At 39.9% G+C, this 19562-nt stretch overlaps 1 protein-coding gene across 8 annotated transcripts in view; it reads left to right on the top strand.

The window, feature by feature from the left end:
- CALD1 (caldesmon 1) overlaps positions 1 to 19562 on the top strand; it is a 164518-nt gene that overhangs the window by 139357 nt on the left and 5599 nt on the right. For all 8 annotated transcript variants that reach the window (XM_036230889.1, XM_036230891.1, XM_036230888.1 and 5 more), the window contains 7 exons: positions 268 to 413; positions 4325 to 4583; positions 7004 to 7144; positions 11440 to 11483; positions 11581 to 11659; positions 13708 to 13845; positions 14279 to 14374. In XM_036230889.1, coding sequence (XP_036086782.1) covers positions 268 to 413; positions 4325 to 4583; positions 7004 to 7144; positions 11440 to 11483; positions 11581 to 11659; positions 13708 to 13845; positions 14279 to 14374 — 903 coding nt within the window. The remainder of the gene's footprint in view (positions 1 to 267; positions 414 to 4324; positions 4584 to 7003; positions 7145 to 11439; positions 11484 to 11580; positions 11660 to 13707; positions 13846 to 14278; positions 14375 to 19562) is intronic.

Genomic DNA, 19562 nt, shown 5'->3' with positions numbered 1-19562 from the left:
ACCTCTACTGCTTTTAAAAATAAAACCCCAGTGAAATCAGGGATGATCTCGACCTCCAGAAAGGTATTTGCTCAGAGGCTGGAGAACCACAACTCATCCTCTAAGAATTTCTTCTGACCCCGTCTCTACCACATCATTCTCCAGTGGTTGGTTTTACTTCTGAGTTGTCTGGCTTCCTAATAATTTGGGATCTTATTTGGTGATACCAACCAAAACCTAATAAGATTATTATTGTTATGTTTCCTCCTGATGTGTACCATTGGTTAGATCAAAGATGAGAGGATGAAAAAGGACAAAGAGCCCAGAGAAGAAGTTAAGGGCTTCTTGGATGGAAAGAAGGGATTCACAGAAGTCAAGTCGCAGAATGGAGAATTCATGACCCACAAACTTAAACACACTGAGAATACTTTCAGGTAAGAAGTCATGACTAATCAACAGTGACTGTGCTCACATGTGGGGAAAAAAAAAAAAAAAAGTCTCCCTATCCTGTGCCTCCAGACAGAAATGTGCTAAACAGGCAACATAATTTTGCCGTGAGCTCATTGGCCATTGTCTTAGAGATAACTCAGTCAGCAGGTCAGGCCATCAGTCTCTAACAGAAGACCAGCAGTCATTGCTCAGACAAGGTTTAATCCGCTTTCCCCATCATTTAGCAAGGTAGATCGTGCTTGGCATCCAGGTTTTTGTTTCCTGACCTAATACATTCACGTATGATCGGTTTATTAGGAAACATGATGGCTGAGGTTAATATCATTAATTCACTCTCCATATGGTCCAGGCAACTTCATAAGAGACAGAAATGTATTTTCTAAAGGTTGCAAATAAATGTTGCATAAAACTGAGATTGTTCTCTGGCCTTGGGAAATGTCAGGTTGAACTAATTAGTCAGATGTCTTTACCACGGAACTTTGAGAGTGCTTGATGTTAAATTGTATTGGAATCTCCAAGAGGGAGGAAGAGGGCATTGGACTAATGCTCCATTTCATACCCATTAGAAAACTCTCTTGGCATAGCTTCAGCTTCCCCTCCTCACCCCACCTTACCCACATCATGTTGAAAATCTGGGCAATTGACTTTAGGACAGAGAGACAAGTATATATGTGTGAATTCTCACTCGCAGATACACTGAACACTGAGAGCTCCCCGCCAGTTTTGTAAAAGGGCTCAGGTTGCAGAAGCCTACCTACCACAGACACCTGGCTGCATGATTGTCCGTGCCCCGTTCCTGCACACACGATCCCCTCAATCACTGGTACCAGATTTCACCCTCTGTTATGTCACTGGCTGCGGAGCCAGATGTTCTAGAAAAGAGTCTGGGTCCTTGTCACATGGATTCTCGTGCAGCCTTGCCTGTAGACCCTATTCATCTGAACACTTTCAAATAAGAAAGTCCCCATGCAGAAGCTGGATGTTCTCTTCTCAACGAAGCCTTTGTAACATTCAGAATTGAGCAGAGCTACTAAGGATGGATGTTTCCAGCCCCTCAAAGAGGCTAAAATGAGTAAATGTAATTGCTCTCAATTTTTCTATGCAAAAATTGGAGCAGAAACCTACTCACATTTTTCCAACAGAAAGCCTAAGTTGGCAAGAAAGTAGATGTGAAAATTAAGAGTTTATTAGGAATTCATAGAAAAATCTAGAAAGCAAGTTAATTCACGTAGGTCAGTTGAGCCCAAAGCTTGCTGAAGTGCCTGTAGGTTAATGTTTTAGAGCCCTAAAATGGGATCAAGTTTATGAAAAGTGTTTGATAAACATTATCTGACAATAACATTATTGTTTTATTGTTTGATAGTTTAAAATATCTTTTATGGATATGAGTACATTTTTTGTTAAGAGAAATAATGCTTTAAAAATCTGTCAGTAGAGTGTTTGGTTAATTAGCAAACTTGCCAACCAGCTTCAGTCAAAGCTCCAATTAATAATTAACATGCCCATTGTGTGAGAATCCTGACGGCTGGGTAATTCCAAGAGAAAAGTCAGAGGGGACGGTAAACAGGTCGAGAGCACTGAGAGTCCTTGAATGTGACTCTCACTTTAATTTTTCCATCTTTGGGCAGAAAAAAAAAATGACAGAAACAAGCTGCCATCGTAGTATTAGTTTTCATTTAGCTGCCAACATGTGTTAGTTTCAGTTTCAATTAGAAATTGGTGCCGATAGAAGCAAAGATGCCTGGTTTTGCTCCATGAAATTATGAAGTGAGGAGCTGGGAAGGGAGTTTGAGCCAGTATTTAGATTAGCCGAGTGCCCACTAGCCTAACTGAAAGCAAGCTGTGTTCTCGATGGCGGAAGCTCTGATGTTCATCGTGACTTATACCTAAAGAAGCCAAGGGTAGCCAAGAGAACCTTCTAGAAGAAATTGTTATATTAGTGACGCCCTAATGCAGCACATCTGAGCAGGGGTGATAATGGACGAAACTCTTGTTCCCATTTTGAGCATAGCTCCTTTTGTTTGATTTAATTACTGCCTCTTTTGATATTCCTATTTTCTTATAACTAGATTGTTTTCTCTGACATAAAAGTTTCAATTCAAGGAGTAAATTTATAAAAGCAGATTATACTAAAGGTTTTACAGAAAGTACAAAACAAGGACTTGTTTTGCTTTCTGTTTATTCTTGTAATATGAGAATTAAAGTTTTCTTCTGTTTATAGGAAAACATATACTCATTATAAGACATTCGGAAAATACAAGTGTAAATATAAGCACCCACTACCCAAAGATAACCACTAGTAACATTTTTCCAGATGTTCTCTATGATATACATTCAAAATAGACATGCATATCTATACATATAGTATAGATACATGTGCATATAATTATAAATCTACATTTTAAATTGATTCTTGCATTGTGCATAACAATGTATCTTAGCTAGCGTCCTATACTAATGAATATAAGCCTGCAATTAATGATGTTAGAGTGTTCCACTGGATGGATATATCGTAATTTATTTAATTGGCCCCTAATTGTGGGTATTTTAGATGTCCAAAATGAGAACTGAGCGACACCTAGTGGAATACAGCAAAGTTTCTACAGGCATGTGTTTTGCCAGTCCAAGTGAACACCACTAACATAATCTACACAGAGAAAAGTAGATATCTCTGAAGATGGAAAGACCTTAACTGAGAGAGATTTCCTATCTGCGGTCACAAGCCTATAAACATGTAAGACTCTGAAAAAGCAACATCAAGTTTTAAGGAACCATCTGACCTTGGTCGAGTTCAAAATAAAAGAGTTCATCATTAACCATAAGGAACCTAAAACTTTTTTTCACCCCAGCTCTTAGTAAGGAATAAATTTTACGTCATGACTCAGTGCACATCTACATATACGACTGAAATGAGCATGCCAAGAAACGGTCACTTCCTTTGCTCTGTGCAATGCACTCTGATGCTTCCTGCCTCATCTTTTTAAATGCTCATTACAGTCCACTAAATGGGTTTCTTTGGTTGGTCGGTTGGGTTTTTGTTTTGTTTTGTTTTGTTTTTTTGAGCTGCAGCTTGAAAAAGCATCATCCCAAAGGACACAGTATATTCAGAACGACTTCAGTGTTTCAAAAGCGTGAGACGTACACATAAGGTCACTATTGGTTAACGTGTTGTCTTGAACTCATTTTCTGCTCTATTCTTCCTTCTTGCTCCATAGCTAGAAACACCATGCAATTACACTACGTGAAATAAATGACGGTAGACAGTGATAACCCATCTGCTCCTTAGCAAAAAGTGTTGGACATAGACCGTCTATGTCCAGATCCCGTTAAGGGTGCCCCCCCTACTTATTAATAAGTATTTAAATAAGATTTCCTTCTTTTCATGGATGAACATGCACCACATTTTCTTGATCCGTCCACCCATCAATGGACACTAGGTTGTCTCCATATCTTGGCTGTTGGGAATAATGCTGCAATGAATATGGGGGTGCAGATATCTTTTTAAATCAGTATTTTCATTTTCTTCTCATACATATCCAGAAGTGGGATTGCTGGGTCACATGGTAGTTCTACTTTTAATTTTTTGAGGAACCTCCCCACTGTTTTCCATAGCGGTTGCACCATTTTACACGCCCACCCACAGTGCCGATTTGCCCCCATCGTACAACTGAGGAAACCCAGGGTCAGTGGCAGAGCAAGGACTCGGATTCAGACCTGGAGGTTCCGAGTGGACCACGGCCCACCCTTGGAGATGGGGTGATGATCCACTCTCTAAGGAGGGGCTGTGGGGAGCTCTGAGTGGGATGCAAAGCCTGCAGACCCACATCGCCTCCCTCAAGGGGAAGCTACAAGGCAGATGTGTGTCAAACTCTCGTGCATTCCCGCCCACCCCCAGCCGCCCCGGAGGGAGGGCTAGCGAGGCCAAGGAGGCGGAAGGCGCGTCCCAAGTGGAAGCGGGCAAGCGCCTGGAGGAGCTGAGGCGCCGCCGTGGGGAAACCGAGAGCGAAGAGTTCGAGAAGCTCAAACAGAAGCAGCAGGAGGCAGCCCTGGAGCTCGAGGAGCTGAAGAAAAAGAGGGAGGAGCGAAGGAAGGTTCTGGAGGAGGAGGAGCAGAGGAGGAAGCAGGAGGAGGCCGACCGAAAAGTCAGAGAGGAGGTAAGCAGGGCCAGCCCCTCTGACTCCCCGAGTCCCTGGGTGCGTCTCTGGTGACCGCCCTCGCCCAGGAAGTCGTTTCTTCCCCGGTGAAATGCTGCTGCCCTTTTGAGCATGGACTCTTACGCTTTAAGAATAATAAACTGTGCTGTGCGCTAAGCATGGTTCTAAAACGTTTATACATATTAATGTATCCAATTCTCATAAGAGCGGATAGACTTTACCCCCATGTTACAGAGGAAGAAACTGAGGCAAGGAGAGGTTTTTTTTACATATACATATATATAATTTTCCCAAGGTCCCACTTGTCTTAATCTATCACCCTATACTGCCCCTCCATGAAGAACAGTAGAGAGTAGAGAAGGAAGAAAAGTCTATAAGAACCAAAGTCACATGATAGTTGTTTTTTGATACTTGAAGAGATTTTATAGAGAAGATTTTAGAAAATAGTTTTTGGGGGTTTTTTTTAGTGGAAGAATAAGTGGACTAGAATTTCATGGGATGGGGGGGACAGTAAGGGCTTTGTTCATTGCTGTGTGCCTAGGACACAACACAGTGCAGTCATGAATGGTAGCCAATAATTATGAGCGGATGAATTTGTTCTGTCTTTTAAGAGAAAACTGAAAACGAGTAGTCAGTAGAGGGCTAATTTTGAAAACTGAAAAAGTTCTTAACCAACTACAACTTACATTGCTACCATTTACAAGGTGCATTCTTTCCTTTTATCCTCAGGGACATTATTGTTCTGTTCTCAGTTTTTAGACAGTGAAATGGGAATCCAGTACTTTGAGTGACTTGTGTGAAGTTTCTTGACTAATGAGTGACAGAATCAGTATTGGGACCTAGCTTCTCCAACTCAGCCTGGAGCTCTTCCCAGTAATCTTAGGAGACATCATTCAAAATACACAAAAATTTGACTTCAAATGACTTTTCGATGTGGATCCTATGCAAAAATTCCCTGAACTATGTAGAAAGTTTGGGAAAGTTACTGGACTCCCCTGAGACTTCTTTTTCCTTATCTGTGAATTATCTACCTTCAGAGTTGTTGTGACGATGAATTAGACCATGGTATTCACAATGCCCCGTACATACTAGCACCTGGAGCCCAGGGAAGTGGTAGCTATAATTATTGTTGTCATTAGAGGAGGAGAGGATCAGTGAAGGCATAATGAATCATTAGCATGGCATCGAATTGAAGATTATTTGGTCTAACTTCCTACCGTAGCATAGACTTAGTGGCTTATGAGCAACAGAAATTATTGCTCATGGTTCTGGAGGCTGGAAAGTCCAAGATCAAGGCCAGCAGATTCTGTGTCTGGTGAGGACTGCTTCCTGATTCATAGGTGGCCGTCTTCCAACTGTGTCCTTGCATGGTAGAAGGGGCAAAGTATCTCTCCAGGGTCTCTAATTTCATTCATGAGGGCTCCATCCTCATGACCTAATCACCTCTGAAAAGCTCCACCTCTTAATATCATCACACTGAAGGTTAGGATCTCAACCCATGGATTTTGGGGGGACACAAAGATTCAGTCTATAGCACATAGGATCCTTTTGCAAGATCTTCTGACAGATGGACATAAAGTCTCTGCCTGAGAGCATCCAGTGATAAAGATCTCACGGTTTGAAAACTACAAAAGACGACACACATAAATCTCTCAGAAAATCATTCACAGAAGGATATGCAACTCAGAGCTCTGGAACTTTTGCCTGAGAGATCAGACAGGGGAGCGTATCCAGACCAGGAACAAAGGCGCCAAGGGCTTAGGGAAATAGATTGTAAACATCTGTGATTTCAACATTATGGTGCAATATCTACATCATTTCAGGTTTGTCATACCACCTAAAATAACCCACTCAGTTGAGGTGGGGACCACCATAAAGTGATCTCTTGTACAATTTGGCAAGTAAGTACCATAAATTTATATAACTTCACACGTAAGTTATCTCGTTTGCCTTTGCAACTCTCCCAGGAAGTAGAGATATTTACATTGATGCCACATTTTTAGAAAGGGAAGGTCGGCGTCCAGTGGTGTGACAGGATAATGGCGTAATGGCCGTCATCACACGGAGCATTAATCTGCACATTTTACACGGGCTTTCTCATTTCGTCCTCACTAAAGCCCTGTTCAGTGGGTTCTATTATGATCCTGACTTTACAGATGAAGAGACCGAGACCCAGAGCAGATAAGTAACATGGTCAAGACCACACGGTCGGGAAGCAGCAGTGGCAGAATGTGAATCAGGCTGTTCGACTCACACGCTCAGGTTTAAGCTCTAGTGGCCGCCCTTGACGACCCAGTGGCATCCGGTCTAGAACCTGGGTCTTCTTCCTGTGGGATTCGTGCTCTTCTCCCTACAGCCCTCATTCCCCTTGGCTTGGACCTGATATTGAAGTCCTTGTTATTTGCTCTTTCTCTCTTAAGGAAGAGAAGAGGAGGCTAAAGGAAGAGATTGAAAGGCGAAGGGCAGAAGCTGCTGAGAAACGCCAGAAGATGCCAGAGGATGGGTTAGCAGATGACAAGAAGCCATTCAAGTGTTTCACTCCTAAAGGCTCATCTCTCAAGGTATTTTTCCCCCAGAAATCCTTCATATATAATACTTCTACTATAATAATAGGAACCGCTTTTAGCCCTTTGTTTAGTTATTGATCATTCGAAGCCTTTGCTTCGTTTATCTTTCTGCCCCTTCTCACATCCATTTCACAGCTTCTCTTTTCAACATTGGGAAAGGAGAGAAATAAAGTGGAGAAATCTGTGTCTGTCGTTTGCTTGATGTTTGGGCATACATCAAAACGACAATCAGCGACCATCTCTGGATCTCGCTGACGCATGATCACCAGGTGCCTCATAGCTTTGAGCCATTGAAAATGGAAACGTTTAAAGTTTATAAAACAGTCAAATAGATTATAAAGGTTAAGCTTCTTTTCATGCTAACTGTTCATTTTTTTTTTCTTCATCGTTATTAAAAGCCGGGCAGCTAGAAATGGTAGAGGTCAAATTTTACAGCTGTTATAAGGGAGGAGGTGGAATGTGACTCGGAAGGGTCCTCGGCCATGATGAGTTTTGTCCTACTACTGCCCTCATGGAGCCCAGCTCCCGATCGAAGTCAGAGAAAAGTGCTGCTAAGAGGAGCGAGGACAAGCAGGACGGAGCCGAGCCTGGGAGACGGGGGAAGGGATGAGATGAGGAAAGAGTACTGCTATCTGTATTCAGTCTGCCATTGTTTTCAGATCTGCGTTTTGCTTAGGAGAATTAACATGTATGGGACACCTGGCGTAGTGAAGATATTTGTTATTCGATACAAGTATTTGTTGAATGGATATATGAATGAATGAATCTTCGGAGAGTGTAACTTTTAACATTTTTATTTCGCCTTCATTTCCCATGAACCCAGCTAGGTTACAAAGCATTGACAATGGGCAAAGCCAGCACGAAATCACAGCCAGTTAAGTGTGTGCGTGTGTCTATCAATGTGTGTGAGGCCTTATCATGTGGCACACTAAAATGACCAAAAGCCAAGTTATTTACATGCATTCAAAGAACATCATTAAACCTTCTCTTTACACCTTCCTCAAAAGCCCACCCGAGCTAAGATTTCTTTGAACAGTCTAGGCATCACAAAGAAAGCCGTATTCGCCTAAACTTCTAATTTTCACTCTTTTGCTCAGGAGACACTACAACCCATCCTTCTCCAAATATCTCTTCTCTATCAATGATTTCATTTATTTCTCTAGTTTTTCCATCAACCAGATTCCTGAGTTCCCAGGAAGCCATTTATCTACTCCCTCTGGTAGAGAGTCATGTGTGAGCAATCAGTTAGAGTAAATACACAAAAAAAGAAATGAAGCAATTTTAATTTCTATATAACTGAGAAATGCTTTTAGGAATAATCTATTGTCTTTCTCCATAGTATGTGTCTTGAAGAACTTGCTGTGGCCCTGGTTTTAGAACTCAATTTCATGTGAAATTGTCTACAGTTGAGTTCCTATAACTGTTGATACTCTTGGCCCTGCGACTTCTATAACTGGTCACAAGTTAACATTCTAGAATGCCAGTGGGAGGAAAAACATTCGATATTTGACCTCAAAACATTATCGACTAGTGTATTTTGTTAATTCTCATGACTTCTGTTCCCTGTCTGGGAAACCCCTAACCTGGTTTCTCATAGTTAAGTGATGTTAGCAGTGAATGATTTCTCTTACATAATTCATGCAAAGGATAACATTTAATTTAATTTAAAATTTTGTTGTTATTATTAATGTTTTCAGCTATTGGCAGTAGAGGGAATATGAAGTAAGGAGAGTTCCAGTTTTCTAAAACTAATAGTAGTATATTTTTCTTCCACGTTTTATCAGAACAACACTGCCACCTCTTGGTCTTCAGGAGAATCAGTTTCCCCCGTTAAACTGATATACAGAGCATTTAACTTAGAAATTCAATATAAAGTGTTCCATAACCTAGAGTCACTAAGTTCAGGAATTTTCCAACAAGAGTGCATCAGTAAATGGTGGTTAGACCTGACTAAATGCGACAATGAAGTCAGGCTGTGCTAAATGTTATAGATGTAAAAGGAGAAGCTGGATCCCGAGAGCCTCTGTAATTTGGATAAATGTGATGGCCGAGGTTCACGAGATGATCCCTGACTCAGAGCGATGCTGCAAATGCTACAAAGAACAAGTCTCACCTCTGCCACCTCCCCGCCCCTCAAGCCTCTGTCCTTCCGCCACACTGAATGTTTCTTCATTCTTCGGGTCCAGCGCTCTGCATGCCCGTGGGGTCCCCAGATCTTTGTACGTGTGTCTGCTCTGCTAGAAATGTCCTCTGTCCGCTCCCTCAGACACTCCCACCCTCACTTTCATAAACTCACTTATAAAACCACGTCAGCTCTAAACTACAAATCTCAGCTCTTATATCGAAAGGTCTGAAAAGCCTTCTCCACCTCCCTCAAATAGTCACTTTTGCCAGAGTCACAGCATCTCTTCTTGTCTTTAATATGGTAACTACCATTGAATTTTAAATATTTTGTTTCTATTTTCTACTAGTCTCCCCTGCTAAAATATGTTCTCATTTAAAAATCAGACCTGTCATATACATCGTTGGGTGTTCGACTTTATGTAGTAGATACTCAACATAATTTATTTGTTGGTTGTTTGACTGACAGACTGAAAGTGTTAATAGAGGGGTAGAAGGAAGGATGGATGGATGGATGGATGGATGGATGGATGGATGGATGGATAATATTAAAAATGCCAGCGCATTGCACGGTTCCAATGTATTTCACCTTATTCAACTGGAAGCTTTTTTCCTCCAGAAATACACTTCTACACTTATATTTACATCAGAAAAATAAGATCCTTTACATCCCATAAACTCAGAGATACCTAAAACACTTTTTTGTGTAGTTTTATTTTTAATAAGTTTGCTTTTATCTCTGTAAGAAACCTTAGAAAGGATAAAGTATCATAAATAACATCTATAAAAGTGGACTTCAACTGATACTAAGCATGTTTTCCAAACAGCTTAAGGGCATTTATTGATAGTTAACAAGTCTCAAGTCAGTTCAGTCCAGAAAACGCCATTATTATCTCTGAAGACTGTAAGGAGCACAAAACCACACCAGCCTGGGGCAAGCGTAGTCTGGTAGATTCCTTGGCTGCCCAGAACAGAGCCAAAAACAGTGTGCTTCGCACATGCAGTCAGTCATATGCAAAAAAAAAGCTGTTGCTATTTGCTGGTATTGATAGGTGATGTGTGGCAGGGACTATTTCCAGACTGGAGTTGGGTATCATAATTGGTCAACAAATTTATGCCGATTTATAAAGAACATCTGACTTTGAGTGATGGATGCAGTTTCAGTAAAATATAATGTTCGCTTTAGTAGCTTTAGTTATAACAGAAAGAAGTTCCTAGCTTTAAAAAAAAAAAAAATTTTTTTAAAGACTAATGAGCTGCCCTTTGAGTGTATGTCCATCACAGTTTCTGTGGCCTTATTTTCTTATTTCCCACTTGGGCTAATAGGGGCTTCTCACTCAGCTCTTAGTGATGAGCTCTGCCCAGTCTCACTCCATTCCCACCCCCAACTTCTACATTCAGGGCAGATTAAGTTCGGCAATAGGCTTCACAGCTATCGAGTTAGGAAACCAGGCTAAGCCGTAAGAGAATAGTTCACAGTTCCTGGGTATCGTTCTTATTTGACCCTAATACATACCAAATACACAGTCAAAACATCGTGGACCTTTTTCTTAATGAGAGAGTATGGTACATCTATACTCATGTAAATATGTCCTAAAAAGATGTGGTTTTGAAAATATTATCGTTCTCGCTAAGAGAGTAGATCTTCAAAGTTCTCATCACAAAAAGAAAAAATTTTGTCAGGTGATAGATATTAACTAGACTTATTGTGGTGATCATTTCACAGTATGGTCAAATATTCAATCATTACATTGTACACCTGAAATTAATATAATGTTATATGTCAATTCAATAAAAAAAAAAACTTTTTAAATATGTCAGAAAGAAATCATTGTTATTGTCTTGAAATGTAATTATTTTGCCATTGATTTATATTATTTCAGAGGTTTTTTTATTCCATTTTTATCTAGTTTTAAATTTGCCTCCAGAATTTTATATTTCTCTACACACTTTCTCTTTCCTCTGCCAATCCTACCTTTGTCTCCTGAGTCTTATTATCAAATGCCTTATATGTAGTTTTCCTCTCTAGCAGAGCTGCCTTGCACAGCACCCTAAAACGGTTTGACACTCTTTGGTGCTTTTATCCACCAGGTTGAGGGAAGATAATGGTATGGGGTAAAAGACACTGTTTATGAGCTGAAAATATTAACTTTTTTCTAAATTCCTAGATAGAAGAGCGAGCAGAATTTTTGAACAAGTCTGTGCAGAAAAGGTAAGTATGGTTGGTTGTTCAAATGAGAATCATTAGCTATTATATGTATGGAAAGATTCTGCCATATTTTTATATATGTGTATGTGTTTATTAACAGTGGTGTCAAATCAACTCATCAGGCAGCAGTTGTCTCCAAGATTGACAGCAGACTGGAGCAATACACCAGTGCCATCGAGGTAAGAGATTTCCTCAAGGTTATGGTCAAACAGAAATTGACTCTGCTTATATGAATGATCATAGAGACACTTAGGACAGTAATCAAATTCAGTAACCCCATTAGTGTTAGAACTAGTTTTGGAGAAGAATAGTAATAAAAATAAATTATAGAAGAGTTTTAAATAAATTATTGTTTACTACTTTCAGCCTGAGTATTCCTTAGTGAAGGTGTTATTCTTTTAATGGATGGGTTTATTGGTGTTCAGCTATATTATTTATATGTTAGTAAGTACATCTTCTAATATTAATTCCTTATAAAATGTGTTCCCATATGTAGTTTAAACAGGTTGCTTACAACCTTATTTAATCCTCTATTGTTTAAAGAAATTTTTATTATCAAATATAAGTAGTAGAATAAGTTAATATAAAGATGATAGCCAGCCCCAGTTTAATCAGCATCTATTTCAAATTGATTATTTTTCACTTAAAGAACCACAGTTTTATGCTTCTATCTTTTCCAACTTTTTCCCACCCAATGGACCTAGCAGTTCTATCATATTTAGAAATAATATATATTTCCAAGTACCAAAGCGCTAAGAAGGTAGGGTATCATGGATCAAAACAGGATCCCATTCCCCCCCCCCCTTTATGTAGACTTTATTCAATGGTTTTCGCTGTCCTCTACATCAGAAGATTTGCTATAAACTAACTGGATCCGTTTGATTTGATTTTCTCCTCTCCTTTCTACCGCATAGTGGAGATAAATGTAAAATAGTTCACAATCGAATAATAAGAGGGTATAAGAGAAAGAGAGGCCTGAATGATTTATCAAATGAATAATCAAGTCCTAACCCTCAAGAGGTGATTTTTCACATGTTTAATGTCCACTAAAATATAAGACACATCGCAGACAGCTATTTTCTGTGGTTGGATTAATCGCAGCTCTCATAGCGTTAGTAAAGCCAAGACTGTGGCTTCAGCCTATTCCTAATCCAGCAACGGTGCCACTCACTTTGGCCACCTTGACAACACATGCCGTAGGCCCCACAGCAGGACCAGGAGAGAAACTGGCTATCCCCATCACTACTTCTGGAAAGTATCTCGAACGCGCACCTTTCTTCCTTGCATCCATTCTTTCCTCCTTCCATCATAGGCTCCGTGCAGTGGCCTCTCGCTCCTTCAGTGCCAGCATGCCCCTGTCTTCGGCCTTTTGCACATGCCGTTCCTTCCGCATGGGACGGTGTTCGCGCCGTCTTTCACCTAGCCACTTCCAAGCCTTCCATCAAATCTGGGTTTAAGTGTCACTTCCTCAGAGTAGCCTTTTTGCTCCTGTAAACTAATTTTTTATTCTTCCCCTATTGGGTGCTCTCTTGGCATGCTTTGTTGCAATGTGAAATAAATACCTATATAGTTACTATTTTTCTGCCCTATTAAAATGAGTCTACTGCAGCTTACAGAGCCGACTGTCTTGTTTTAAATACCACCATATCCCCAGAGCCCAGACAGTACCCCGCACGCGTAGACGCTTAAGTATCTGCTGAAGGACATGGCTTCATAGTGAAGTAGTTAGCACGTCTGCTTTATACGTAGAAGGGCCTGGGTTCAAGCTCCAGTGGAGCCACAGTCCATGGTTTACAGCCATGCCACCCTGAACAAGCCCGATGTCTGATCTCAGAAGCTAAGCAGGGTGGGCCTGGTTAGTACTTGGATGGGGGACCACCTAGGAAGACCAGGTGCTGAAGGCATAAAATAAATAAATAAATAAAAATAAGTATCTGCTGAAGCAATAAAGTAGAATATCACTTGAACGATAAATGGTATCCCAATACAAAGCTGACGCCATTTTCGAAGGACCCTCCGAGTTATATCTTAGGGTTTATTTTGAGATATATATATCATCAGAATGTAGTTTGAAATAAAAATCATGATAAAATCATGATTCTCATATTTGGTGAAGACATTTACACGATGGATTTCTTTTAACTAACGTAGTTGAGGAAGACAAGCTCCCTATCGTTTTTCGAGAACAAACTTAGCACCAATTCTAAAAATAATTCACACGCTCCAGGGAACGAAAACCGCGAAACTTACAAAGCCAGCAGCCTCGGATCTTCCAGTTCCTGCCGAAGGCGTTCGCAACATGAAGAGCATGTGGGAGAAAGGCAATGTGTTCTCATCCCCCACTGCGTCGGGCACGCCAAACAAGGTGAGTGCAGGACTTTTGCCTTTTAATTTTGGAGGGTGGATCCCCGCCCCCCTTTTTTTAAAAATTCATACTAGTTAATTATAAAGGCAGTGAAAAGGTGTAATTCTGTCATTCCCAACAATTGCTAAAGCGAGCTCAGAGAGAATGTGTTCATGAAGCTAGACTGTACCCACGCTCTGGCCACTGTACTCTAAATAAAGTGTCTGAAATGAGTCATCACCCTAGGTGTTGGAGTGGGTGAGGTGCAGGGAAAAGAAAACCAGATAACCCATTCTTTAAATGTCAAGTTTAAGATTATACTCAAAATATTAAAGATAACATATAATTGGCTCATGTGAAATAATACTGAATTGAGATTGCTTTGAAGATTTCTTTCCAGGTGAAGTTTGGGTTTTTTTTTTTTCTTTAATATGGGATGATGGAATCTTTGTAGGAAACTGCCGGCCTGAAGGTGGGGGTTTCCAGCCGCATCAATGAATGGCTAACTAAAACCCCGGATGGAAACAAGTCACCTGCTCCCAAACCTTCTGTAAGTAGCTTCGGGTTCTTCTGAATTTCTTTGATCTCTCAGCCTCTAACAGCAGAAGAAAACAGGTTATTTGCTATTTGCGTAGCATGGGAACGCAATGCTCCTGGGGTATTTTTGTTGTTGTTGTTTTGTTTTGTTTTGTTTTGTTTCTTTTCGGTCACTGCTAAATAACAAACAAGGAGGACCTGAGATTTAAAGAGAACTGTCCCAAGCAACTGAATGATAATTACCCAGAGGATAAAATGGAACCCTCTAGGGAGTATAGCTAGCCAGAATGCTGAGGCTGTTCAAATGTATACCCTTACCTTGTCTATTTGTTTAGCTCCTATTCTATAAAATACAGCTAGGAATTTGAAAATAAAAATGTCGAATTAGCTCGGCCACTTTTCTGTCAAGAGCACCCATAAACTTATTCCCAAAAGAATGTGTAGGTTGCCTATTTTTACACTCTTATTTCTTAATTTGCCTAATTTCTGTAACTGAATACACAAATACAGTTATTGGGTAGTTGTTGAAATAATGGTTATAATTTTCTTGTCAGCACCTGCAAAGGAAAGTCATTAAAAAAAAAAAAGTAAAACTGGAAACTTTAAAAACAGATCGTGAATATTATTTTTGGAAATCTTCATTTTTCTTATTTATTACGTGCGGTATCTTACTATAAAAATGTTCTTTTAACCTTTTTATTGAATGTATATGATAATTGCCTTGCATTTATCATTATATTCAGAAACCTTATTAAGGTCTCTACTATATATCGATGAGCTTTCTGTTAAGCTGGCTTTTATACCTTTGTTGGTGCCCAAAGAAGCAGAAATTCCACTATCATAACCACTCCAGAGACAGAAGAAAAGCCTTCCAAATCCTAGACCTCTGCAACGTTGAACATTTGATTGTATCCATTGGCTTCACATTTAATCTCCAAAGTTACTAAAATGTATCACTTTCCCAATTTAAAAAGAAAAAATAAAAAATGAAACTATTTTCATACCCTTTTGGGGCACAACTCCTTATAGACAATTAATGTCGAGCCCAGGATTCTTTGCATAAGGGCGCCCCAGAGGTGTGAAACCAATGTAAACCCAATTTACAATTGGACAGTCTATATATTGAGAAAACATCTTTTTCCCTCTCCCAGTACCTGCAGGAAAGGGGGACTATAAAGGAGACAGTCGAGGTGACACATAGAGAGTAGAAGTTATTTTTTGTAACTGCAATTTCTATAAATATTGTGGCTCCAGACCAGTGATGATTAACTTTTATGAATCATGGACCCAAAACCCAATCAAATCTGAGATACTTCTCCCCCAAAACATGCATATAACACAATTTCAGGAAGTACATAGACCCACTGAAGAACTCAAAATAGCAAAGATACAGAGAGAAAAGTATATGTTTTCCTCTTTGATAAATTTGGCACATTGCCAGAGGAGGTAGTCACTTCTTCACATTTGTTGTATGTGTGACCTATTTCATTTTTATGCCAGATTATACTCACATTTGACCCATAACTTGACACATATTCTTTTATCAGAACTTTAATTGATAAGCCTATCAACATCAATCTCATCCTAATGGGAGAGTTAAAACTATTTGATACAGCTGTTACAATAAGTATAATTGTGTCAAGGTCTCCCCCCCAAAAAAGCCCCATTTTCTGAAGTTCTTGACGGCCTCCTAAAACTTGCAAGATGAAAAGGAAATAACAAAATTGTTGCCTTCTTTACCTGCTATGTAGTAAATAATTTGCTAGACCATCTACTAGAGGGTAGAAGGAAAAGGAAAGAAGAATGTGGCAATTAGTATGGATTTTCGTGATCTCTTTTTCCTATATCCCATTGCATTTTGCAGACTACAGTGACTTCCTGCCAGACTGGACAAAAGCAATATGTAATTGCTTTCTTGTAAATAAAAAGCAAGCTCTATTATACTTAATAAGCAACTCTAAGCTTTGTGCCTATTCCAGGGGTAGTACAGCCAGCCCTAGTCGAAGTATAAATAGGAACATGGCATTCTCTTTGGGACGAGATGTGACCTGGAGCCAAAGCAGGCAGGAGGGTAACTCACAGACGCCATGGATCCAGCAGAAAAGAGATGAGATTTCCAAGCTGTGGAAATGGGGCTAGAAGGATCCTGCAGGTGCAGAAAACATGGCTGTCATGCAAGGATCTTGCCCAGGTCTTGTCAGGGGGTCTCACAGTGGTGGCCCACCACCAAGATCTCTATAGTTTGACCCACATTATTGTGCTTTATTTTCCTTTTAAAATTATAATTCGAACATATTTTTGAGGTGGAGAGGCATACACTTTGAATTCATTGATTCCCTCTTTTCCTTATTTTTCTTACACCAAGCCTCTTCAAGCATTTGCATTTCCAGCCTTTCCCTTCCTGGCAGGCATCGAGTTTGACGCCTTTGGGACTCTGGTCAGACTGACCCTGAGCCCAGGATGTCAAAGGATTACCCAAAAGTGCCTTCTGATTTTGGATCGGCAGTGATTTATTTATTCTCAGTCCCTTGTTTATGTTCCTTGGCGTATGTGGGTAGAGAGGAAAGCCTGGGTTTGTATTTGCAGATGTGTGGCATGTAGCCATTAAGGAAAAGTCAGAGGGAAAGTCTCTCACCAGAGTGGTCCTCACCCAGCGAAACCTCAGGAAGAAGGAAATGAGTGTGTCCTTTGGGATCAGTGTGCAGTTCTAAAGTTCACTGGAGAGAAAACCCATCCACTTCCAAGTTGTATAATAATTTTCACATATGCTGAGAATTAAAAGTGCTCAAAATAGTTTGTCAAATCCATATTACTTAGGGGGCGAGTGGTCCCTGAAAATTATTAAAGAGTAAACATTGCTTTACTTCTGATCCCTTACTGGGACATCTATTGCTATTTATGGGTAGAATTTATAGGATTTCAGTGTAACTTTGTAACTGGAATTCAGTTCTGAATATGTCTGTTTTAGCTGGTTTGTCTGTTCTTTGTGTCTAAACTACATGTTATATACAGCAATTAAAATGTTAATTTGTCTTTCTTTTTGTTTAAAAAAAAAAAAAAACCAACCTTGTCTTTCTCAGCTGAATTCTCTTCTTCATTCTTTGATCTCTGGTTGATTGGAAACCTGCTTCTCCTGCCTTCATTTCTCACTCTTCTTCCGGAGCGGGTTTTTCTCTAAAATGTAGTCTGGTCAGGTAATTTCATTTATATTTCCCCTTTGATTTAAAATGCCGACTTGCCACTTGGATGCTAATATTTTCTTAAAATAAACTCTTTAAACTCTGTAAGTAATCTCAAAAGATTCATAGGTAGGATTTAAGGGAAATACGATCCGTTTTCTTCAGTAGAACATTCATGTGAAAGAAAAATATTTGTCTTCTATGAATCAAATAAATAAAGTAATAATAGCCACTTTCCAGAGCTTCCCTCAGCATGTTCCTAATTATAGTTTCCAAAATTTTAAAACAGTCTTCCAGACAATTTGGCAGCTTCTACCTACACTGGCAAATGGAATGGAATTCTTCAAAAACAATCTGATTTGTTGCTTACTGCTTCCAAGTTAAATAGGTGTAACTCTTTAATAGAATATCAGGAATTCATGCCACAGTGGAAATCCAAAAACTCAGGAAGATTAAGGCAAATCTGAAATGCTTCACATGGTACCATTTAACCAGTGCATTTTCAGTGTCGTGATCTCCATACTGTTTGTCAGAAAAATGTCCAGTTAGACTGGGGTCCACGGATAAACGCAATTGCTGTTAGCTTTGCCTTCCTAATGAGAAAAGGGCGTGCCAAAGTAAACACGACTATTTCAGTTAAAACACATTTATTTCCTACAAACTACCTTTTGCCAAGTACTAATATAAGCAAATGCTGGAAGAAAAGTAAGTAGAAACAGAAATTTGGATCTTTATCCAAACCAAATTAATTATGAAGTAGCAAATAAAGAATTAAGGCTGTCTAGCTGTTATCAATCATATTTTAATGTTTTCTTCCCAAGATTTCCACATGTTCTCACATATGTCATTAACTGTCAGTTTTCCTTATGGACACAGTTAATGGTAAATGTTTACTTTGGCGGGACTAGGTTCTACTGATACACTTCTGAATTATCTATCCACTTGCTGTTCAGGAAACACAAAATAATTTTTGTCTGAGGAAAGTACAATTAGAAAAGTATCTCAGCTTAGACCGCCCAGAAGCAGAGCTTAAGATAGTGATCCGAGTGCAGGTGAAGAAAATGGCACAGGAAGTGAGACAGGAAAAGATGGCAGCCGATAAGGAATGGCATTAAGCAAGTCGCCACATGGTTATTAAAACTTAATTCCGCTAGGGGAGCCTGGAAGCCACCATGAAACACATGCGTCACTGAGCCGTCAGTGAGCCTGAGAAGTGCTCTTGCACCAGGTCTCATGGGTGAGCAGTTGAGGACCGTCCCCTGGGGACGGTAATTTCCTGAAGGTCCAGCCTGCCTCCTTGGTGGGCAAGGTGGGCTTCTCCAGCCAGAGAAAGTCCTCAGCCAACGACATGCCATGTGGCAGGTGGAGGTCAGGCTGGCATGCACTAATGCCCTAAGGGCTGGTAGACATGGGCAGGGCACCCAAAGAAAATTAATCTGCAAGAGAAGAATTGCCCATCCCACCCAAAGGAATTACGATTGACCTTGAACAACACAGATCTGAACTGCGTGGGTCCACCGATATGCAAATTTTTTTCAGTAAATATTGTAAAGGTATTTTCCCTATGGTTTTCTAAATAGCATTTTCTTTTCTATAGCTTATTTTGTTGTAAGAATACCGTATGTATCATACAAAATATATGTTACTCAACTGTCTTTGTTATTGATAAGGCTTCCAGTCAACAGTAGGCTGTTAGTGGCTAGGTTTGGGGAGAATCAAAAGTTATACATGGCTTTTCTATTTGCACAGAGGTCAGTGCCCTTAACTTCCAATTGTTCAAGAGTCAAATGTTTGTAAAACTAACCTATGCTCTATTCTCTCGTAAGAGCATAGAAAGTTAGAAATAGGTCCCACTATTTTAAATATGCTTATATTCCAGTCTTACTGATCAATACACAATACGTCCTTGGTGAAGGACAGGATTTAAATGTTGGGTGGTTCCAGCCCACTCTTATATCATAACACAGGTCAAGGTCTATATGAAAACGAATAATGACTAGTGATCTTTTTATTCCATCCAGT

The sequence above is a fragment of the Rousettus aegyptiacus genome, unplaced genomic scaffold (genome assembly GCF_014176215.1).
Source record: "Rousettus aegyptiacus isolate mRouAeg1 unplaced genomic scaffold, mRouAeg1.p scaffold_m13_p_13, whole genome shotgun sequence".
NCBI classification, from domain to species: domain Eukaryota; kingdom Metazoa; phylum Chordata; class Mammalia; order Chiroptera; family Pteropodidae; genus Rousettus; species Rousettus aegyptiacus.
Note: the sequence above shows the minus strand (reverse complement) of the source record. Positions and strands in the feature narration are given on the sequence as shown.